Source organism: Astatotilapia calliptera, chromosome 23, assembly GCF_964374335.1.
Source record: "Astatotilapia calliptera chromosome 23, fAstCal68.1, whole genome shotgun sequence".
Taxonomy (NCBI): domain Eukaryota; kingdom Metazoa; phylum Chordata; class Actinopteri; order Cichliformes; family Cichlidae; genus Astatotilapia; species Astatotilapia calliptera.
In genome coordinates, this window is record NC_137443.1 from 34,514,968 (window position 1) to 34,532,968 (window position 18,001).

General features: G+C 44.4%; 2 protein-coding genes across 4 annotated transcripts in view; one reads left to right on the top strand and one right to left on the bottom strand.

The window, feature by feature from the left end:
- LOC113016349 (transmembrane protein 163a) overlaps window positions 1–7,935 on the top strand; it is a 43,639-nt gene extending 35,704 nt beyond the window's left edge. Inside the window, exons 6-8 of the mRNA XM_026159119.2 lie at window positions 2,370–2,481; window positions 2,797–2,938; window positions 3,561–7,935. Coding sequence (XP_026014904.1) covers window positions 2,370–2,481; window positions 2,797–2,938; window positions 3,561–3,621 — 315 coding nt within the window. The 3' untranslated portion in view covers window positions 3,622–7,935. The remainder of the gene's footprint in view (window positions 1–2,369; window positions 2,482–2,796; window positions 2,939–3,560) is intronic.
- mgat5 (alpha-1,6-mannosylglycoprotein 6-beta-N-acetylglucosaminyltransferase) overlaps window positions 7,862–18,001 on the bottom strand; it is a 107,430-nt gene continuing 97,290 nt past the window's right edge. For all 3 annotated transcript variants that reach the window (XM_026157599.2, XM_080297881.1, XM_080297882.1), the window contains exons 13-17: window positions 15,959–16,105; window positions 15,731–15,847; window positions 13,541–13,615; window positions 12,597–12,754; window positions 7,862–12,317 (exon numbers count right to left, since the gene is read on the bottom strand). In XM_026157599.2, the coding sequence (XP_026013384.1) occupies window positions 12,119–12,317; window positions 12,597–12,754; window positions 13,541–13,615; window positions 15,731–15,847; window positions 15,959–16,105 (696 nt within the window). In that variant the 3' untranslated portion in view covers window positions 7,862–12,118. The remainder of the gene's footprint in view (window positions 12,318–12,596; window positions 12,755–13,540; window positions 13,616–15,730; window positions 15,848–15,958; window positions 16,106–18,001) is intronic.

Genomic DNA, 18,001 nt, shown 5'->3' on the forward strand with positions numbered 1-18,001 from the left:
TATTACCCTGCATGAGCTGACTCACTGAGTAGTAAAAGAAACCTCAGCAGTCAAGGCCATAGACTGTATATAAAGGATGGACATAGCCATTGGTTTTGTGACCTTTACATTATAAAGTATCAATGCTAGACTTTTGCCTGTTGCTCCTGTGTGGGTGGGTGGGTAGTTTTTATTTTTTATTTTTATTGACCTAGAATGTGCTCTAGGAAGACCAGATGGTGGACTCCTAAGTAATCAGCTAATGCTAGCAATGCTAGCAGCTAACTTTGTCTAAAAACATTCAACCCGGGTCGCGGAGTGTGGGAGTGCCTACTGGGGTCAGCGGGGGAGCTGGCCCCAGGGAGGGGTCACCTGCCCCTCCCTTCCTTCCCTCCCCATCTCCAGCTGCCTCCCTCCTCCTGCTCCACCACAACCACCCACACATGCAGGGCCTTGGAGTAGGGGTATGTCACCAGGATGCAGAGGAGGCTACCCCCCCCTCTGTCCCCTTCTGGCTGCCTCTGCCTCAATTTTATCCCACAACTTAGACATTCACATTACTCACACCCTCATTACACATACATATAGGATCTTGGGGGTGGGCACGATACACGGAGTCCAAGTTACCATCAGGGTGTACGCCTCACCCCTGGCGTCGTTGCCCACCTCTCAATTTTAAATACATGTAGACATTGAGGGCTAGCAGGAGGGACTATGCGCTTACCTGCTGCTCTCTGGCAGGTAGCTCCATGCCCTCCTGGGTTTTAATTGCACCTTAGAACACACATGCATCAACACTACAATGAGCGGGTGGAGGGAGGTTTGGAGTCTTCTCTCACCCCCATTCTCTGCGGCCTAATGGAGCGGGGGGGCTAGGAGGAGTGGGCTGTCCGACTGCGGTCTGGGGCCTCCCTGCTGCTGCGGAGTCGGGGCGGTCTGCCTCTCCCCACCGCAGGGAAAAGGGTAACACCACCTGGGTCTGGGTGCAGTTCCCCCCTCCAGGGGCAAGGGTACCTAGACCCGGTTAGTAGAGTACGCTTGGGGAGTGTGATCGTATATACAGCGTCCCTTTATGTCTGTCTCCACGTCGGTTGAGTGTGGAGTAAGTGCATATGAGAGCATGAGGGTGGGAATGGATGTTTGTGTCTGTGTGTGCCTGTATGTCTGTGTCTATATGTCAGGTTGGGTATCAGACGCCACCTCTCTGGGGACATCTCGGGCCCTCCAAGGTTTGGAGGCCTATCTCCACCCACCACCACTTCCCCTGCCGGTGGCGGACTCCCTCAGGTATCGGTGCGTTGGTGGTTCTTTGTATCTGGGGGTGGGCGTCCGGGTACACACCGGCTCACTCCTTGGCGGCCGCTTATTGGGGCTCGCTCGGGCCACCTCGGAGGTGGGGTGCCCCCGGCCTCTCGGCCTGGGGCTCGGTCACTCAGGCACAGCTGGCTGCCGGCGGAGCTCACGGGCGCGTCACTGCAACTCCCCCTGGCTTCTGCTCCGCGGCTGCTGAATGAGCCCTCATCTGGGACTCTCCTCAGCTCTTACTGGGACAGTGGCGCGGCTGCCCCTCTGTGGGTCTTCCTTGGTCTCTTGTGTTCTGGGGGCCTCTGGATGTCTGGAGTTTTGATTTCCTCCATACCTGCTTGATACCATAGAGGACAGGGCTGTGGCCCCCCCACACTCTCTAGCAGATCATTACATGGAGAAACCTTTGGAATGCAAGCATGCTGATCCACACAGGTATGCACACAGGTGTACACATGGGTATTCACAGATGCGGACTACAGCTTTCTTGGCTGCTGCCTCAAAGCACACTGTGCGCTGTCTATCTTGCGTGCTGCACAATATCGTTTATTATTTAGTAACTATTGATATCTACGACTAGCTAGTTTATTGTGATGGTGCTTTTTTTTTTTCTATTATTATGTTGCTCTTTGTTGTTTGCTGTCTCCCCTGTTTTTTTTTGTTTTTCTTTCTCTCCATACAGGTGACCCAGGAGTTTTTTTTTTTTTTTTTTTTGTTGTTTGTTTTTTTTTTTATCTCTTCCCCCCCTTCTCACCGTCTCTTCTCCCCTTTGGTTTTCTTTCTTTCTCTCCCCCTCTTTCTTTCATTCTTTCCCCCTGTCCTAAAAAAAAAAAAAAAAAGGATGACAAAGGATGAACTGAAGCTCCGCCATCACATGATGTCACATGCTGCTGTTTCTGATGTCACTTCCAAAAAAAAAACAAAAAACATTCAACCCTGTACAAGTTGCTGTTTGGTAAAATTTCCTGTTGTGAGCTGATAGTAATCACTGTCTAAAACAAGTCTTGAAGTGTTTTGAACCAATGCTGGACTTTTAACAAGGAGATTGAATCCCACTCTTGGTCTGTTGTTTTTGTTTCTCACAGGACGATTTCCTGTTCAGCGTGTCCATTGTCAGCGGTTTGATGTGCATCATATTGGCTGTAATCAAGTTCATGCTCGGCAAAGTACTGACAAGCCGAGCTCTCCTCACTGATGGTAGGTGTGCACGTGCAGAGAGATCATAGCTTTTTAGAACTTGTAAACTTTCTCAGCTTTCCGTAGTGATGCCATCACAATCGTAAAAATCATGGGTTTGTCACTCTGACATGTCTGTCAGCTCCAATTGGTTTCCTAAAGTTGCCTCATAGTTGATGAGATTACAGGTGCATGGAGCCAGCTTAAACATCTGTCACACTACTGGGTTCTTGGTGAAAACAGTGGTGAATATCACAGTGACACTAGCAGGTTTCTGGGAGCTGACCTCTGAACCCTCAAAGCCGACTTTGACTGACATTTGTCGTCTCTTTCCAGGATTCAACTCACTGCTGGGGGGGATCATGGGCTTCTCCATCCTGATCAGTGCTGAAGTCTACAAGAACGAGCCCAAGGTGTGGTACCTGGATGGAACAATAGGTGTCCTGATAGGTCTGATCATCCTCGCCTATGGAGTTAGGTAAGTGGCTAGTACTTGGTAAAAAAAAATGGCGTACCTTTTATTTGGTGTCATGAGATAATTGTTGATATTGCAGCAGAACATATCCACAGAATGAATAGAGGAGCTGGGGTGGAGGTGGGTTGCAAAGCAGCTTGCAGAGCATTGGTTTGGACATTTAGTGAGGAAATGGTATAAACTAACTACCCGAATAAATACTCTGTGGTGTTTTAAGATAATAAAAGCACAATGAAGTCAGAATACCTCCATCTGGAGTCAGTATTCATAAAACCAAAGCTTACAAAGTGATTTGGTGTAATTACACTGTGTTAGTTCTGTGTGGAAAACCAATTTCAGTGTGTGCAGTTTTGTCACTGGATTCATATAAAAGCATTGCAAGTTATATTTTGTACACGGGAATGATGAAAAAATAAAATAGTGACACCTTTAAAGGTTGAAATCTCGAGGCTAGAAAATTTGTATTCTAACAGCTGGTAGGGGTCTGAAGGTTGCTGTCATCTCCATTTTCAAATCCCCCAAAGCGACCTTAATGTTTAAGTGCAATATTGAGCCGAGATGCTCAGATGTATCATTAGGTGGATCAGAGGTTGATCTCTTTGCCTGTTTTTTTTCTGTGCCGCAGACTGCTCCTGGACATGGTCCCCCGCGTCCGACAAACCAGGAACTACGAGCGCTTTGAGTGACGGATCACAGAGGGCGGGTTTGGGAGTGACTGGCAGGATGGGGACTGTAGAGGCCCTCCACAGACAATCACAATCAGTCCTCGCGGTGCCAGCGAAGGCGTCGCTGTCTGTGCAGTTCTCCCATTCAGAGCTGGAGTGGAAGATGGCGTCAGTGGCATATTTTTAATGTTTTACAGTTTAATGTACATATGAAATGTTCACCTGTTTTTCAGAAGTCAAAGGCACAGTCTGCTTTTTCATGTTTATTTCATCCATATTTAAAGAAGGTAACAGAGATAAGACTGTGGGGGAGGGGGTTAATGTAATTTTTCAAAAGTTGTACACAGCTCAGACTGCAGTGTTACGGATGTTCAATACCTCAGTTACATGTCATCACCCCGTCACGACAGAGCAGCTTGTTTTTTCCCATGGTTCCACGAGGCCTTTGCTCAGCTGTGCTATAAAGCTTTGCAGCACAGCAGGTCAGAGTGATTGATGCAGCTGATGTAGCGGTGGAGTATTAATGGTGTTTACCTTTTTATGACTAGAGAGAAGATAAATATCAATAAAAAGTCCATTTGGCACAAGGAGCAGGTACATAAGCACACACATGACAGGCTCAGTGACGTGTGATTAGCCGTTTATAATATTTATCCAGACTGCTGCAGCAACGTCCTTTTAGTGCCAGCTTACAATCCTGGAGCAAAAAAATAATCTTTCTTGGCACTGAGAGTCGGGATCTGACCCTTTTCCACTGTAACTCTAACAGAAGGAAAACAAAACGGCTGCGCTGCCTCCCAGGAAAAGCATTTATACAATTAACTCGCGCCATCTACTGACCAAAAGAAAGGACTACAAAATGTAGGTCATTACATGAGAACGGTTATCTAATATGCAGTTGTGCTCAGAAGTTTACACACAGTCATCATGGGTCTGTCATGGTAATTTGGCATTTTGAACTAGGGTGGAATGATTGTTCAGGATACATGTGCAATAATTCAAAAACAAAAACAAGAACAGGCTGCAGAGGTTTCAGTATATTTCAGATTTTCTTTACTCCACGCAAAAGTCTACAGAGGATCAAATATGTGCAAGTTGCACCTCGAGCCGCAGAATTTGAATTTACACTATTATTTTATCCGCTTTGTGCAGTGCACGTGTATCCCAGTAAAACAGCCTGAGAGCATGATGTTACCACCACCATGGTTGACGGTGGGTACAGTGTTCTTCGGTTTGAAAGCCTCACCTTTACTCCTCCAAACATACGTCTTGTCATTGTGGCCAAACAGCTCAATCTGTGTCTCTCTGACCATAAAATATTCCTCCAGGAGGTATTTGGCTCGTCCATGTTGGCAGTCACACATTTCACTTGTGCTTGAAGGTGTCGACTTTTTTACCAGGAGGTTCTTTCTTGTTTCAGTGATCCTTAACATCTCAACCAATTTCCTCTTTCCCGAGGGTAAGAGTTGGGGTTTTCTTCCAGACCTTGGAAAAGTGGTGACACGTCTGAATAACTACGTGAATAACTACGATTCTTTGAACCGATGATCTTGCCGTCTGAAGTTGTTTAGAAATGCCTCCGAGAGACCAGCCCAACTTGTGTAAATCTACATAAACTTGTGACCACCAACTGTAGCTGAGTGTTTGAAGCCTGACCCTGAGACAAAATTCCCCACATGAGACGCATGTAAAGGTCAAAGAAAATGACCGTCACACTAAATGCTTCCACACTGTTGGCACTGAACTCAATGCAGATACAGCTTTCATACTGACCAGTGACACAAAAACAGATTTATGGCTGAAGCTAAAGGCCCCACACGTACACAGGTATCAGTAAGCTCAGCTTGTTCTTTACCCTGATGCAGTTTTAGGAGCTGAAGACTATGAAAGAGTTCCAGACAGAAGCTGTTCACAAACTGTGCTGTTTTTATGAGTGGGCAGCAAGAGCTGAGTTCTTACCTCTGCCAGGGAAGTGATCTGTTTCAGTTTGTCTGTTAACAGGTGCTGGTCCAAAAGCTGCAGAGAGATTTTCAGGAACATGTAATCAGAAGGTGATTGTAGCGCAGTGTGCAGGTTTTTAACTGTCAGGGGTAATTGGATGGATTCTTCAGATACGTCAAAGTCGAGCATTATAAGATCGGAAAACCTGAGAGAACATGAACCAAACCTGTCTGGATTTTTCCTCCTGGGTTCAGTTCATGCATGCTCTCTGCTCTTATGTTTGTAACATTGTCGTGTCAGCGCTCTGACGAGCCAACCTGTGCATGAAGTAGGAGTTCTGTTGGTTTGGGCCACAGTTGTGTTTTTGCACGTTAATGTGGGCAGGTATATAAAAACACACACAAACAGACATCAGTGTACACGTGGACAATGAATCTCAGTATTTGTCAAATGTGCGTGTTACAAACAGACTAGACCTTTAGACACGTGAGGTTACTGCTGCTGGAGGAGCAAATCTTAGAAACTGTGAAGTTCTTTAAAAGAATCAGAGGTTGAGCTGGTTCAGGTTTGAGTTTATCCAGGTAACTCCAGGGTTAACCTGACTTTTCTGTATTACGAAGGTGGTTTACTTCTTACTGGGATAACTAATGCTGCAGACCTAACGTGCTCTGGAGCTGCAAGTATGAAATCACTACTCCCTGACAATTGGCTGGAAAATAGCGTCACCATTCCTGGAGCATCCCTGGGACTGCAGTGCATGGACAGTAATGGAAAAGTCTTTAAAGAGCATCTAAAGTCTTTGTGTTTTCCTGAAGGACGTCAGTAATTAATGTAGATTAGTAGACAGAACTTTAGTTGTTGATTTTTCAGTTTTATTGAGCTCTAAGGATTTATATAAGATTCTAAAATCAGCACATACACAAAGTCTACATTTGTATTCTGCTTTTTATATTTATCCTTAACCATAAATAGAGCGTGGCTGAAAGAATAAACTTACAAAATGAATTTATTGAAGTAACAATTATAATCTGTCTGATTCTCCTGTATGTGCTTCCTTTGGAGACTTCTTTAATGTTATCGTAGTTGGTGCAACCACCACCTCTGACACAAAAGCAGCTGGATTATTAGTCTATTAATCACAGACTCAAGTGGGTTTTGTTTCGTGTACGCTGGAAGATCAACAGCTTCTGTTCCCTGTTTGTTTGCATTCACCCTAAATGGATCTGACGGGTTGCTGCTCTCTGTGAGTTTGAGGTGCTGAACTTTGGACAGCAGCCGGTGGGTTCACGTGTTTCCTGTGTTTAAGAGGAGGTCTCCAGCACCAGTGAAAATGAGGAGCAGGACTGGGAGTAGTTACTGGGGTCAGTTAGGGCCTTTGTAGCAGCTCTCCTTGTTACCACCTTTACACATGTGTTTGTTACCTACTGGCTGGTGAAATGAAAACAGTGTCTGTCCTGCACTCAGAGCTCACAGTACTACAGACATACACTGTAGAGGCTGCCATACGGTTTTGGGTCAATGGCGACGCCCCAACAGGGAAATATTTTAATGAAATTCAATGCAGTGATGATTGTGGACATTAAGTGAGTCGCTGTTTATCAGGAGTCAACGCGTTTCCTCTCATATGTGAAGCTGCTGTTTGGTTTTGGGCCATTTAGAAGGGTCGCAGCTACATTTTCAGGCAAAGTCCTTTTTGGTTTTAATTTAAAGAAGCTTTCACTTTCTAGCTGTCCTCCTCCTCCTCCTCCTCATCGTCGTATTGAAGGACTTCCTTTGTACAATAGAGCTCCTCTCTATCCCAAAGCCTTAATTTTTAAGGTGTTTGTGCAACTTGATCAGGGTTTTTCTTTGTTAGTTTTCATATCTCCCACATTTTCCTCAGTCTGTGCTTGCTGCTGTGACCGTAACTGAATGTACATGCTGTGCTGTGATACTAGTTTTTATGAAAAATCTGTGACTGTGCTGTTTGGTTTTATTTATTTAAATACAAGTAAGGGATCGATTCTGTTCCTGAGCTTGTGGAGATACATGTGTGCCTAAAATCGGTGTGAGAAACAAAACATGCAGATAACAGAAAATTATTTTGGAAGGCCATAATATTAAGAAAAGATCACAACAAAAATACAAACAGCTTGTAATCACTAATTTCCTGTCTTGGACATGTCGTAAACACCGAGAGACACATTTAACTTCATATCAGCTCGGTTTTCTTAAACTCTGTGACACAGAGTTTGAGGCGCTCCTCAGCCTGCTGACTGTACACTTCTTTGCTCGTGTAAATAATCTGTATAGCTGTAATGTAAAACCAGAGTCTGAGCCATTTGTCACAGAAAAAAGGTTTATTTAAAAATAAAGTTGTATCCCTCTTACTCGTCAAGAACAGTGAAAACAAAACCATTGTGTTACCACTTTTCACTGCTGTCCTGGGGTTTCTGACTTTTAACTGAGAGCAAAACAAATCTTCATCCATGTTGGTGTGTGTGTAGCAGAGTTCATACAATGGAGACATTCAATGCTGAGGTCAAAACAGATGAGATACGCTGATTTATTCTGTCCAAACTTTGCTGATGGCTTGGCGCTCTGAGCAGATTCCTCCAGAAACCAAACATCCTATGATCTGATCAAAGATGTGCTCTGAACAAGCCCAGCTAACAGAAAAGAAATAAGGCTCTGGCTGCAGCAGAAGGGGTTTAGCTAATCACTTAAGCAGGCCTCAGAGTCATGGTTATTAAGAAGCGACTGTGAAGGGTTCAAAATATTTGCTTATTCGCTGAAAAAGGAATCGTGCTGGGTATCACTGTTGGTTTAGCACGAACTCAAGCATTCCCACCTTGGATATGTACGAGCTTTAAACGCTGGTGATATTCTACCTTTAAAAAATAAAAAAATAAATCATGACCAAGTTCCATAAAAAGACCAAAACCATCAATGAACAGTTTGCTCCAGCAACTCTCTTATGCATGTGCCGTTTAGTTTGACTCAGTCCCATCTGCTACTCTGTCCTCATGTTTTAAGAATGGCTGCTAAGCGCTACAGTCCAGTAATCATCCTGTGAGTCACTCAGTGCTTGTGTGCACTTGTCATCAAGTGTGAAATGTGGTCCTGGAGATACTAGTGAGACTATTTTGACGCCGTTTAAATGTGCATTAAAGATGAAGAACCACGGGTGCACGGTTGATTTAAACGATGTGTGTGATCACACTGGTCTAAACATTGACATATTCAGTGCTACTAAAATACAAGGCTTCACTTACAGCCCTGATTTTCTTTTTGAATTCTAAAAAAACCCAAAATGTCACCATCCAGGCTGATCTATTAGCTGACAATCTTTTATTCTGAAAGTTACTTCAATTCAGTTTCAGTTATATAACCAAATCACAACAACAGTGACCTCAAGGTGCTACAACACAGAGAACCCCAACAACTTCCCATGGGCAAGCACGGCCCCCCATGGGCAAGCACGGCCCCCCATGGGCAAGCACGGCCCCCCATGGGCAAGCATGACAAATGGCTCCTGGCTCGTCTTTCCTAGCAGGCTCGATAATGGTCAGCTGCTTCTTGACTCAGTCAGATGTACTCTAACTCCTCTTGGACTTTCATTTCAAGTAGAAGTAAAGAAGTACCAGCTGTGGTTTGACACAAACTGAGTCGTCTGCTCGATGACAGAGTCACTGGAGAGGCAGCTGATTATTGCTTCATTATTTATTGTAGAACAGCACATGCTGTGACGTTTCACAATTCACTGATCAAACTGTAGGTATGCCCCCTTTTAAATGTATGCCCCTGAAACTGATTACTGGACTCCAGTTTTACATTTTTAACAGGAACCAATGTGGAAACTAGCGATTTGCACTAATGCACTGTTGGTTTTGGTTTTTTTTATGGGATTTGTTTTGAAGCACCACCAGATGCTTTTCGTGAAAGTTTAAAAACCACTCTTTTTTTTTTCTTTCTTCAAGCTTGAAGCCACTTGTGTATCCATCACATGTGCTGCAGGTCACGTTTAGAAAGGACCAGACAACTATGAGTAATCAGTTTAAGGCATTCAAAATCAGACATCCCATTTATTCTACATGTGCTGTGATCATCTGATTCCTCTTATTACTGACTACTCAACTGGTTAATCGCATTACTATCACACATGTGAATCCACTGCAGAGCTTGACTGGTAAACATGATGAGCTGACACTGCTTTCTTTCTTTTTGACTTTAGTTCTGAAAAACAAAGAGCCTATCAGTTTTATCACTTTCCCAAATATCTTCATCAAAACAATCTTAAGATGTGGACAGCCAATTTAAATTTCTTAAAATGAATATAAATCAAAAAACAAACAAAAAAACCCAACCTGACTCTGATGTTGCAGAAGTAAACATGTATAACAGAGTAACGTCACCCTGCCACAAATAGCTCACCAACAGTCGTCAAACAAAAGCAGAACTGAAGTTAAACCACAAAAAGGCACGTCATGTTTTTTGAAACACTTAACTTGGCGGCAGATCGGTGACCTGCTTAACAGGGTAAGAAAAAAGAAGAAGAAAAAGGCGCCATTCAGGCTGAACTGAAACATGTGCAAACAGAAACAACAGTGAAATGAAAGCAAAGCACAAAGTGTACGAGGCTCATTTCCCCACAAAACAAGCATGTTTGTCCACTACTGTCTGCCTTACAGAGAGCGCGATGAGAGTTACGTTTAGACTGGAAAGTTTAAACCAATCTTTGTGTCATTTAAGCTCTTTAAGGAATAAATAATCAAACATTTGATAAGATATTTTCTATACTATACTTTCTAGAATGATCACAAAGCAGCCAGCCAGACAGACACAGGCCTGGCTTAGGTACGTAAATCCATTTGAGACCAAATTCTGGTGCAAAATAAAAATGCTCCAATATTTTATTTTTCTTGCTTTTTTTGGTCTCATATCACAGCTGAAAGCAGGACAGCAGAAGACAAAGTCTCTTTCTCTTTATTCATACACCTAGAGACAAATATGCTTTTTTTAATTACATTTAAATTACCCTCCATAAATAAAAGTCAATAAAAAGGGAAACAAAAGAAAAGACACCCATCCTATAAATAAAAAAAGAAAAAGATTTCCAGCCGAACACAGCGATAAAGATCTGTATACAAAATAAATACAAAAGAAAACCTTTAAAACTCATATGAACAATATACAGTGTTACTAATATCATGTTAAACCTCTGATTAACTTAGTGCATTTTTTCCATTCACCACAAGAAATACAAATCTCATCTTTTTTTCCTTATTTATATTTTTTTAGCAAATAAACAGGCAAATTAAGATCCTAACGATTATCCAAAGAAAAGGAGGAGATGCAAGGCGTAGCGCCCGCCGCGGAGCTCTTTGTTGACATGTCTGTGGTGCGTACAGTATGCTGCAAAGGATTTACAGCGGTCGTGTGGAAGATGGGAGACGAGTGTGAATCTGTTTTGTCTTTTTTTTTTTCTTAGTCTTTTTTTAAAAACAGTTTACTACACAAAGACATGGACGAACATCTCTGTAAGTAAGGATTTTGTGTTTCTCTACGAGTCTTCGGAACAACGTGTTGACAGTAAGGCTTCCCAGCCTTTTGCTGCAAGGTGTTACCGCTGCTACTGATGACGGCTATCGTCTACGACTCGACGTCACAACACAGAGAACGAGCGATGTCATTTTGGTGCGTGCCTAGTGCCGGATGGTGTGCTTAAAACAGGCAGACAAACAAAAAAAAATTACAATTCTCTACTGGCCTTTTGCAGAAACACTCACAGACACACACAGTCCCTCATCTTTACAACGTTTTAAAACACGTGTGCAACTTAAATGTATGAAAACCGAACACGACAGTCTTGAATTTCCTCTCTTTTAAGGGTGGGGATGAAGATCACGGAGTCTGGTGAGGATGCGTCAGGAAACGATCGAAACTGCCAGGATAAAAATCTAGATTTCTACTTTTACTTGTCCAATCTAGTCAAGAGATGAATGGGTTGGTTACAGTGTAAATCTGATTACAGCCCACTGTGTTTGTGTGTGTTTCTATGTGTGTGTGTGTGTGTGTGTATGCTGGGGGATGTGGGCCTTCAGCGGTGCCGGTCCAGTGCAAACCTACCTAAAAATAACAGTTTCAGATTAGAGCAGGGGTGAGATGGACGGAAGGGTGGAGTGGAGGGGTGGAGGGTCACCGATATGTGCAGTCCACCTCATCTGCTGCGACTTCGTACGACTCCCTTTGTTGATTCAAGTAAATCCACGCCACTTCCAGGCCTCATAGCGCCACCTGCTGATGAAGGTGAGAGTTGGCAGATGCTCCGGTCAGCTGCAGGAGTGCTCCTCCTCCAGCTACCGGAGGAAAACAATAAATATGAAGAGCGAGCTCAGTCCTGTGATTGTTCTTTTTGTCCTGTTGTTGTCACAAAGGAGTCTGGTTTGTGTGTTTGATAGCTGCATGACTGCTCGGGAATGTGCGTCTCCCTCAAGCACACTCCTTGAAGCTGCTGTACATCCGCCCACCACCGCCCCCTCCCCGATCACCGCAATCCCATCTGATTCCTGACCCTCTGTCAGCCTGGGTGCTGCTGCTATAGGCAGTCTTTGCACAGCGCCACCTGGCCCTTCATGTAGTCACGGCAGGGACAGATGCGCTGCAGTGTCGAGTGGGCGCCGGCGCAGCTGAACAGCAGCAGGTCCGACTGGAAGATGCAGTGATGGCGAGTCTCGCTGTATGCGGGCACAACGGTGTCGGCGCTCGACTCCACCGTTTGACAGTCCATGCCAAACCTGACGGAGAGACGGACCGCTTTAGATTTTATTTTTAAACACTTTTTTTAATGTGAAGGAGAGACAAGAAGAGAAAACACATGCACACACTGGTGTCTTTGAGCTGCAGGCTTGATAATCCATTTTTCTTCTGTAACTAAACTCAGCCCACTAGTGGTCATAACTATAACTGCAGGTTTCAGCAGCTCATCAGAGAATGATAAATGCTCACATGAGCTTAAGCCTGTGTCGTGCTGCCACCTGGTGGCCACTAGTATTGAGGCAAAGTATGTGTCCCACCTGGCCAGGTCTTTGTCCTTGTTAAGGTGCTGGAAGAAGGAGGGCTCACAGATGAGCTGCTCCTCCTGACAGACCTGCTTGCAGGAGTGCCCGGGCTCTGCCAGCTTCACTTGCAGGGCGCTGAGGGGAGGCCACATGACCTGACCGTGACAGAAGTCCTGAGGACACAACATGATGTTAAACAACAGGAGTGCAAAAAGGAGGAAAAAAGAAAAGGAAAAAAAAAAACGTAACTCTGTAATACCTGTATGCTTTATGTAAAGAAAGTAAAAATAAGTTAGCTCTGCCGCTCTTTAAACTAACTTTCATATAATTGGTTGCCACATGCAAGCAGGAGGTTTAAACGGGAGGTGGGCGGGGCTTCTGTGCTCGGAGATTACAGAGATCCAAGAGCTTAAAAGCTGACAGAAATGAAACGTGTAGTATTCTTCGTACACGTGCCGACCTCATTATTTAAAAAACATGTCCGTCTTTAATATGATCTTCCAACACTGTAACACAATATGACAGAAAATAAGAGCAAAATTAATCTGAATAAAAGCATTTTGTTGGCATGTTATACCTTTAATTTGAAGATAACAGGAAATGATCAGGGAGATGACAGAAAGGTGTTGGCCTACCTGTCAAACTCCATTAAATTCATCTTTATTGTAGATTTTGTTCATTTCATGGGATGTTTTGATCGCTCTTATAGCTTCTGCTTCCTCTCATATTTCATTTTGCTTTGATGTCTACTTGCTGTAAATGCTTATGTTGAGTTATTTCGACAGGCTTTAATCTTTGAATTTTAATCAGCGGCAGCTGAACTTGCTGGTTTTGAAAATCTATACGGCCCTGGGGACGCCAACCACAGCTGAGGGTGGCATGAATTAAAGCCCGACATGATTTCATTCTGACTTGTGTGCACGTGGAAAAGATGGAGAGGCGCTCTGCAGAGGCAGTACCTGGTTCTCGATGAAGGCGTTCACTCTCTGCAGCATCCCCTCGCAGGTGAACTCATAGGGCAGGTAGGGCTCAATCTGAATAACACAAAACACAGACTGTTAAAACACGTGCAGGGCGAGGGAGCTTGTAAACTCTTGTGCTCGACAGTGTTTCTATATGATGACGCTCAGAGAGCTCCTCCCGGTGAAGCGTTAGCTTGCTGTCTGATCTTTGCGCCGCTGAAGGAAACTTCAAACGGGGGACAACCAACAACTGCAGCCTTTGTTGCTGAACTGAGTCGCTCCGTGCTCCATCTGAGCTTTTGGCTGCTGGGAGGAAGCAAGGATGAGGAGAGGGGAAGGGAGGGGGGGAGCAGGAGGAGAGCCGGAGCCTGGTAGGCTGCGTCTCGCCACGGATCACGGCGCATATGAGGCTCTGTGGGCTCGTCCAGTGAACACAGGCATTGTTCTGACCAGCTCGGCGGAGTACAACAACACAACGAGGTCCTGAGTCCAGTTTTAAATATGCATGGGCCCGGACCAGGAGACGGAACACGATATCTCCATCAATCCTCCTGCGGCTCCAACAAGGTTTTCCTTAACGACTAACCAGCCAGGACGCCATTTACACAATCACACCCTCTTTTTTGCTCCGTGTTAAGACATGTGAGGCACACTTGCTTTTTAACTTAGAAGAAGAAGATTTGAAGATTTGAATTTTTCAGATTCATTCACTGCAGCTCATCATATAAGAAATCTATGAAAGCAGCTGTCCACATTTTTATTCAGTAAACAAATTCATTCCCTCTTCACACCAAATACTACAGCAAAGGGAATGGAGGCATTAATGTTAGTTAAAAAAAAGCTAACTCACACTCTTTTCAAGTCCAGCCACAAGTTCTCGATCAGACTGAGATCTGGGCCAATCCAGAACATTCACCTTGTTGTCTGTGTATCATTTCTCTGCTTTGGTGCATATTTGTCTGCATTCATGTCCTTCTCTGCCTTTACAGGCCTTCCAGGGCTCACTGCTGAGAAGCACCCCCAGAGCATGATGCTGCCTCCACCATGCTTCACAGTGGAGATGGTGTATTTGTGGGGTTGTCCATTAGACTAGATGCTACAGCATCTAGTCTAATGGACAACAAGCTCAAATTCTGTCTCATCAGGCCAAAGAACCTCAACTGGACAAATCATCCCAGCAGTTGGAAATCTTTTTGTAACCATGTCCTGACTTTTACTTTTCAATCTGTTCTCTGAGTGGCTTAGAGCACTCTTTTGTCCTCATGTTGCAATTGTAGCAGGAATACTAAAAAAGAGACTGGACCTCCCAGACACAGGAGGTTTTATGTCACAATCACTTGACACATCAACACAGGTCCATTTCACTAACAGTGACACTGCTGGAATCAATCATGTTTATGTAGAGCAGCAAGAAGGTCTGTACAACAAACAAGTGTACACTGAAGCTCATTTAACTTCTTTATTCATTAACCCCCAACCGGTCGCGGCAGATGGCCCCGCCCCTCCCTATTGTGGAAAAAGTGGTGATGCTTAAGAGAGAAGACTGGCAGCTTAAAAAAAAAGCACAAGAATTTCACAAGTGAAGAAATTGAAAGAATAGTGTCAGAGGATGAAGCTGGAAAAAGCACACCTTTGGGAAGTGCCTGCGCTGCAATACAGATCAGGTGAATGTTGTGTCCTCTGAGATTCAGACAGCGGCTCGGATGGAGAAAAAAAAAGAGAAAAGGTCTGACATTTAACTTGATAAGGGGGGTAAAAAAAAGAGTAACTGAAAGAAAAAATAAAGAAGGAAGCAGGTTGAGAAGAAGGCGCGTCAGATCTGTCAGCTCATGATGAGAGACTCACTGCAATTACTGACTGAACACCCAGGAGCCAGGCACTGGCAAGAAATGAAGGTGAAAAGTGCTGAAACCCAGTGAGGATGAAAGGGGCATAAAAGGGAATTTGAAGATGACTTGTTGTGTTTGTATTTAAGTTCATTTAAGGTATTAAAGTCTGTCAGTTAAAGCTTGCTGAATGTGCAGCGCATTTAGTTAAAAGATGTTTGCAGCTATGCAGCAGTAGGGCCGAAAGCTTGTGTGTCTGTACAGCACCTAAGGGGCTTCTGCCCTTGTTGTAGAAACAAATATGCAATAACATTTGTGAAATTGCACCAAATTTTAGCTTCTTTCAGTCGCCCGCGGTTACCTTTTGGCTGAGGATGGAGCGGATGGCCCTCTCTACTTCGGCAGAATTCTCGATATCCACCGTCCACACGTGGGGCCGACCGATGTACACCTCGGCGTATGGGTGCTGAGAGGTCAGCTGCAGGCAGCAAAGCAGAAATGAGAGGGGTAGGGGGGAGGGGTTAGGAAAATCAAACGATTTAAAAGTTATGGGTCGAGCTGCGGGGGACAAATCCTGCACTCCTCTCACCTCTCTCAGGGTGGGTTTGCCCTTGAAGAAGTCTGTGTTCTTGCTGCTCTTCGAAGGGTTGAACTTGGGGTTGAGGAAGGCACAGCCGTTGGCAATGGCCTCCAGGGGGGCGGGACCCTCGTAGGGGAAGGAAAGACCCACAAACAACTGCAGAGGAGAGAACACACACGGCTGTCAGGCTCCATAGGCTGGATATCAACACACACAAGTCAGTAAGGAGGAGGCATGTGTGAACAGCAGTGTGCAGGTCCTGAAATAAGCACAACTAAAGGTGCCGGTGGGAGGAGGCAGAGGGGCGCCGAAGTTTACTGGCTGTGTTGAGGAGTCGCCAATAGTGCCTTGTAGAAACAAATCTCCCCTGTTATCAGCACAAATTGTGACGGAGGCAGCACATTTTCGCCATGAAACAAGGGAGGGAAAACAAGCCCGATAATATGAAGACATCACTTTTACGTTTACTCCTCCCACGGGGCTGAAGGAGTTTGATATCTTAGGCGTGGAGGTACATAACAGCTCAGCAATCAAATCAGATAGTAAACGATCATGGAAACTGGCAAAGACACCTTAGAACCGCCTTTCAGCTCTGAAACGACTCATTTAAACCAAGGTTTATGTCTTTTAGGTGTTTCTTCGGCTTGTTTGGCACCACATTAGCCATTACTAACACAGAAATACGTAATTTTTCTACTCAAACCTCTAAGCCTGGTTCTGCTGGAGGTTTCTTTCTGTTAAAAAAGCGGTTTTCCTTCCTGCTGTCGCCATGTGCTTGCTCAAAGGTGGCGTCTGACAATTTTCCACCACCATGTAGTAAACATGTAGTTTTCCATATTAAACAAAAAAGAAGGCTCTGTACAAGGAACGAGTGGCTTCTCAGCACTGAAAGTAAAACTGTGACATTCCACAAAACCTGACGGCCGACCGGGACTCTGGAAGTTTCTGGGTGTTTATGCTACGGTATAGTGTCTCCACTGTTTGTGCTTAGCCAGAATCCCAAACATTTATTTCAGTAAACAGTGAAAACGGGTGGAGGGTTCTAGAAGCAACTTTTCTTCTCCTGAGTGGAAAGAAAGCAAATATTTGTGGAGCTCGCCTGCATGAGTAGTGAGACAGCAATCGAGAAACTGAGAGGGGAGGCCGGGTGCCAGCTGAGTGGCTTATTGAGTGGAGCCAGCTGGCTGACACAATGGCTTATCTGTGTGTTTGAGTCGGTGTTACATACACACGCTTTCTTTAAGTGCACAATGCAGCGCTGTGTCATGAGGTATGCCTGTAGTCACATGAATAATCAGACCTGTGGAGTGAATTCTGCTCTTTCAGCTGTGAGTGTTACTGAAATATTTCTGCCAACAGGTGGCAGCAAAGCACGTGCGTTCTTTAATCGCATGCATGCAAAGGCTCCTGAAAGCTGCAAACCAGTCAGCTGGTACTTGTAGGGAGAGGACCCAGAGGGGAGAAAAGCTGAGATAAACACACTGAATAACTCAGGTGGGAGTTTATGACTAACGCTTGCAAATTGATTGTAGCTAGATGTGAATGGATTTAAAAAACAAAAACAAGTTTATAGCACTGACCCACAATCTCATCATTAGTTTACAACGGCTCTGGAGTCCCGTGGTCATGGACAGGCTGACTTCAACACCATGCAGCTCTCCACATGAAAGCTGCTATCGATTTGGACCCCTGAGGAAACATCCTGCCTTACTCATGCAAAGGACACACACCTACGACACGAGAAGATTTCATTTCTGCTCTCATCGCTCAGCGTTAAAGTCGAGGGATGCAACTAATGATTATCTGCAGAACATCTGAAGGAAAAAAGTAGCATCAGTGCTAACAGTCAAATATGCATGAGGGCAATGCGGGAGTCTGTAACAGCAACTGTACAAAATATACAATTATTGTAAAAATAATCAACAGAAATCAATCACATTTTACCATGAGTACTTTCTTACTTAAAAGAAATGATTGCTCAGTAACTATGCGCTCATGATAAAATATTGATATTGAATGGATAAAATATGATTGATTTCTGTTGATTTTTTT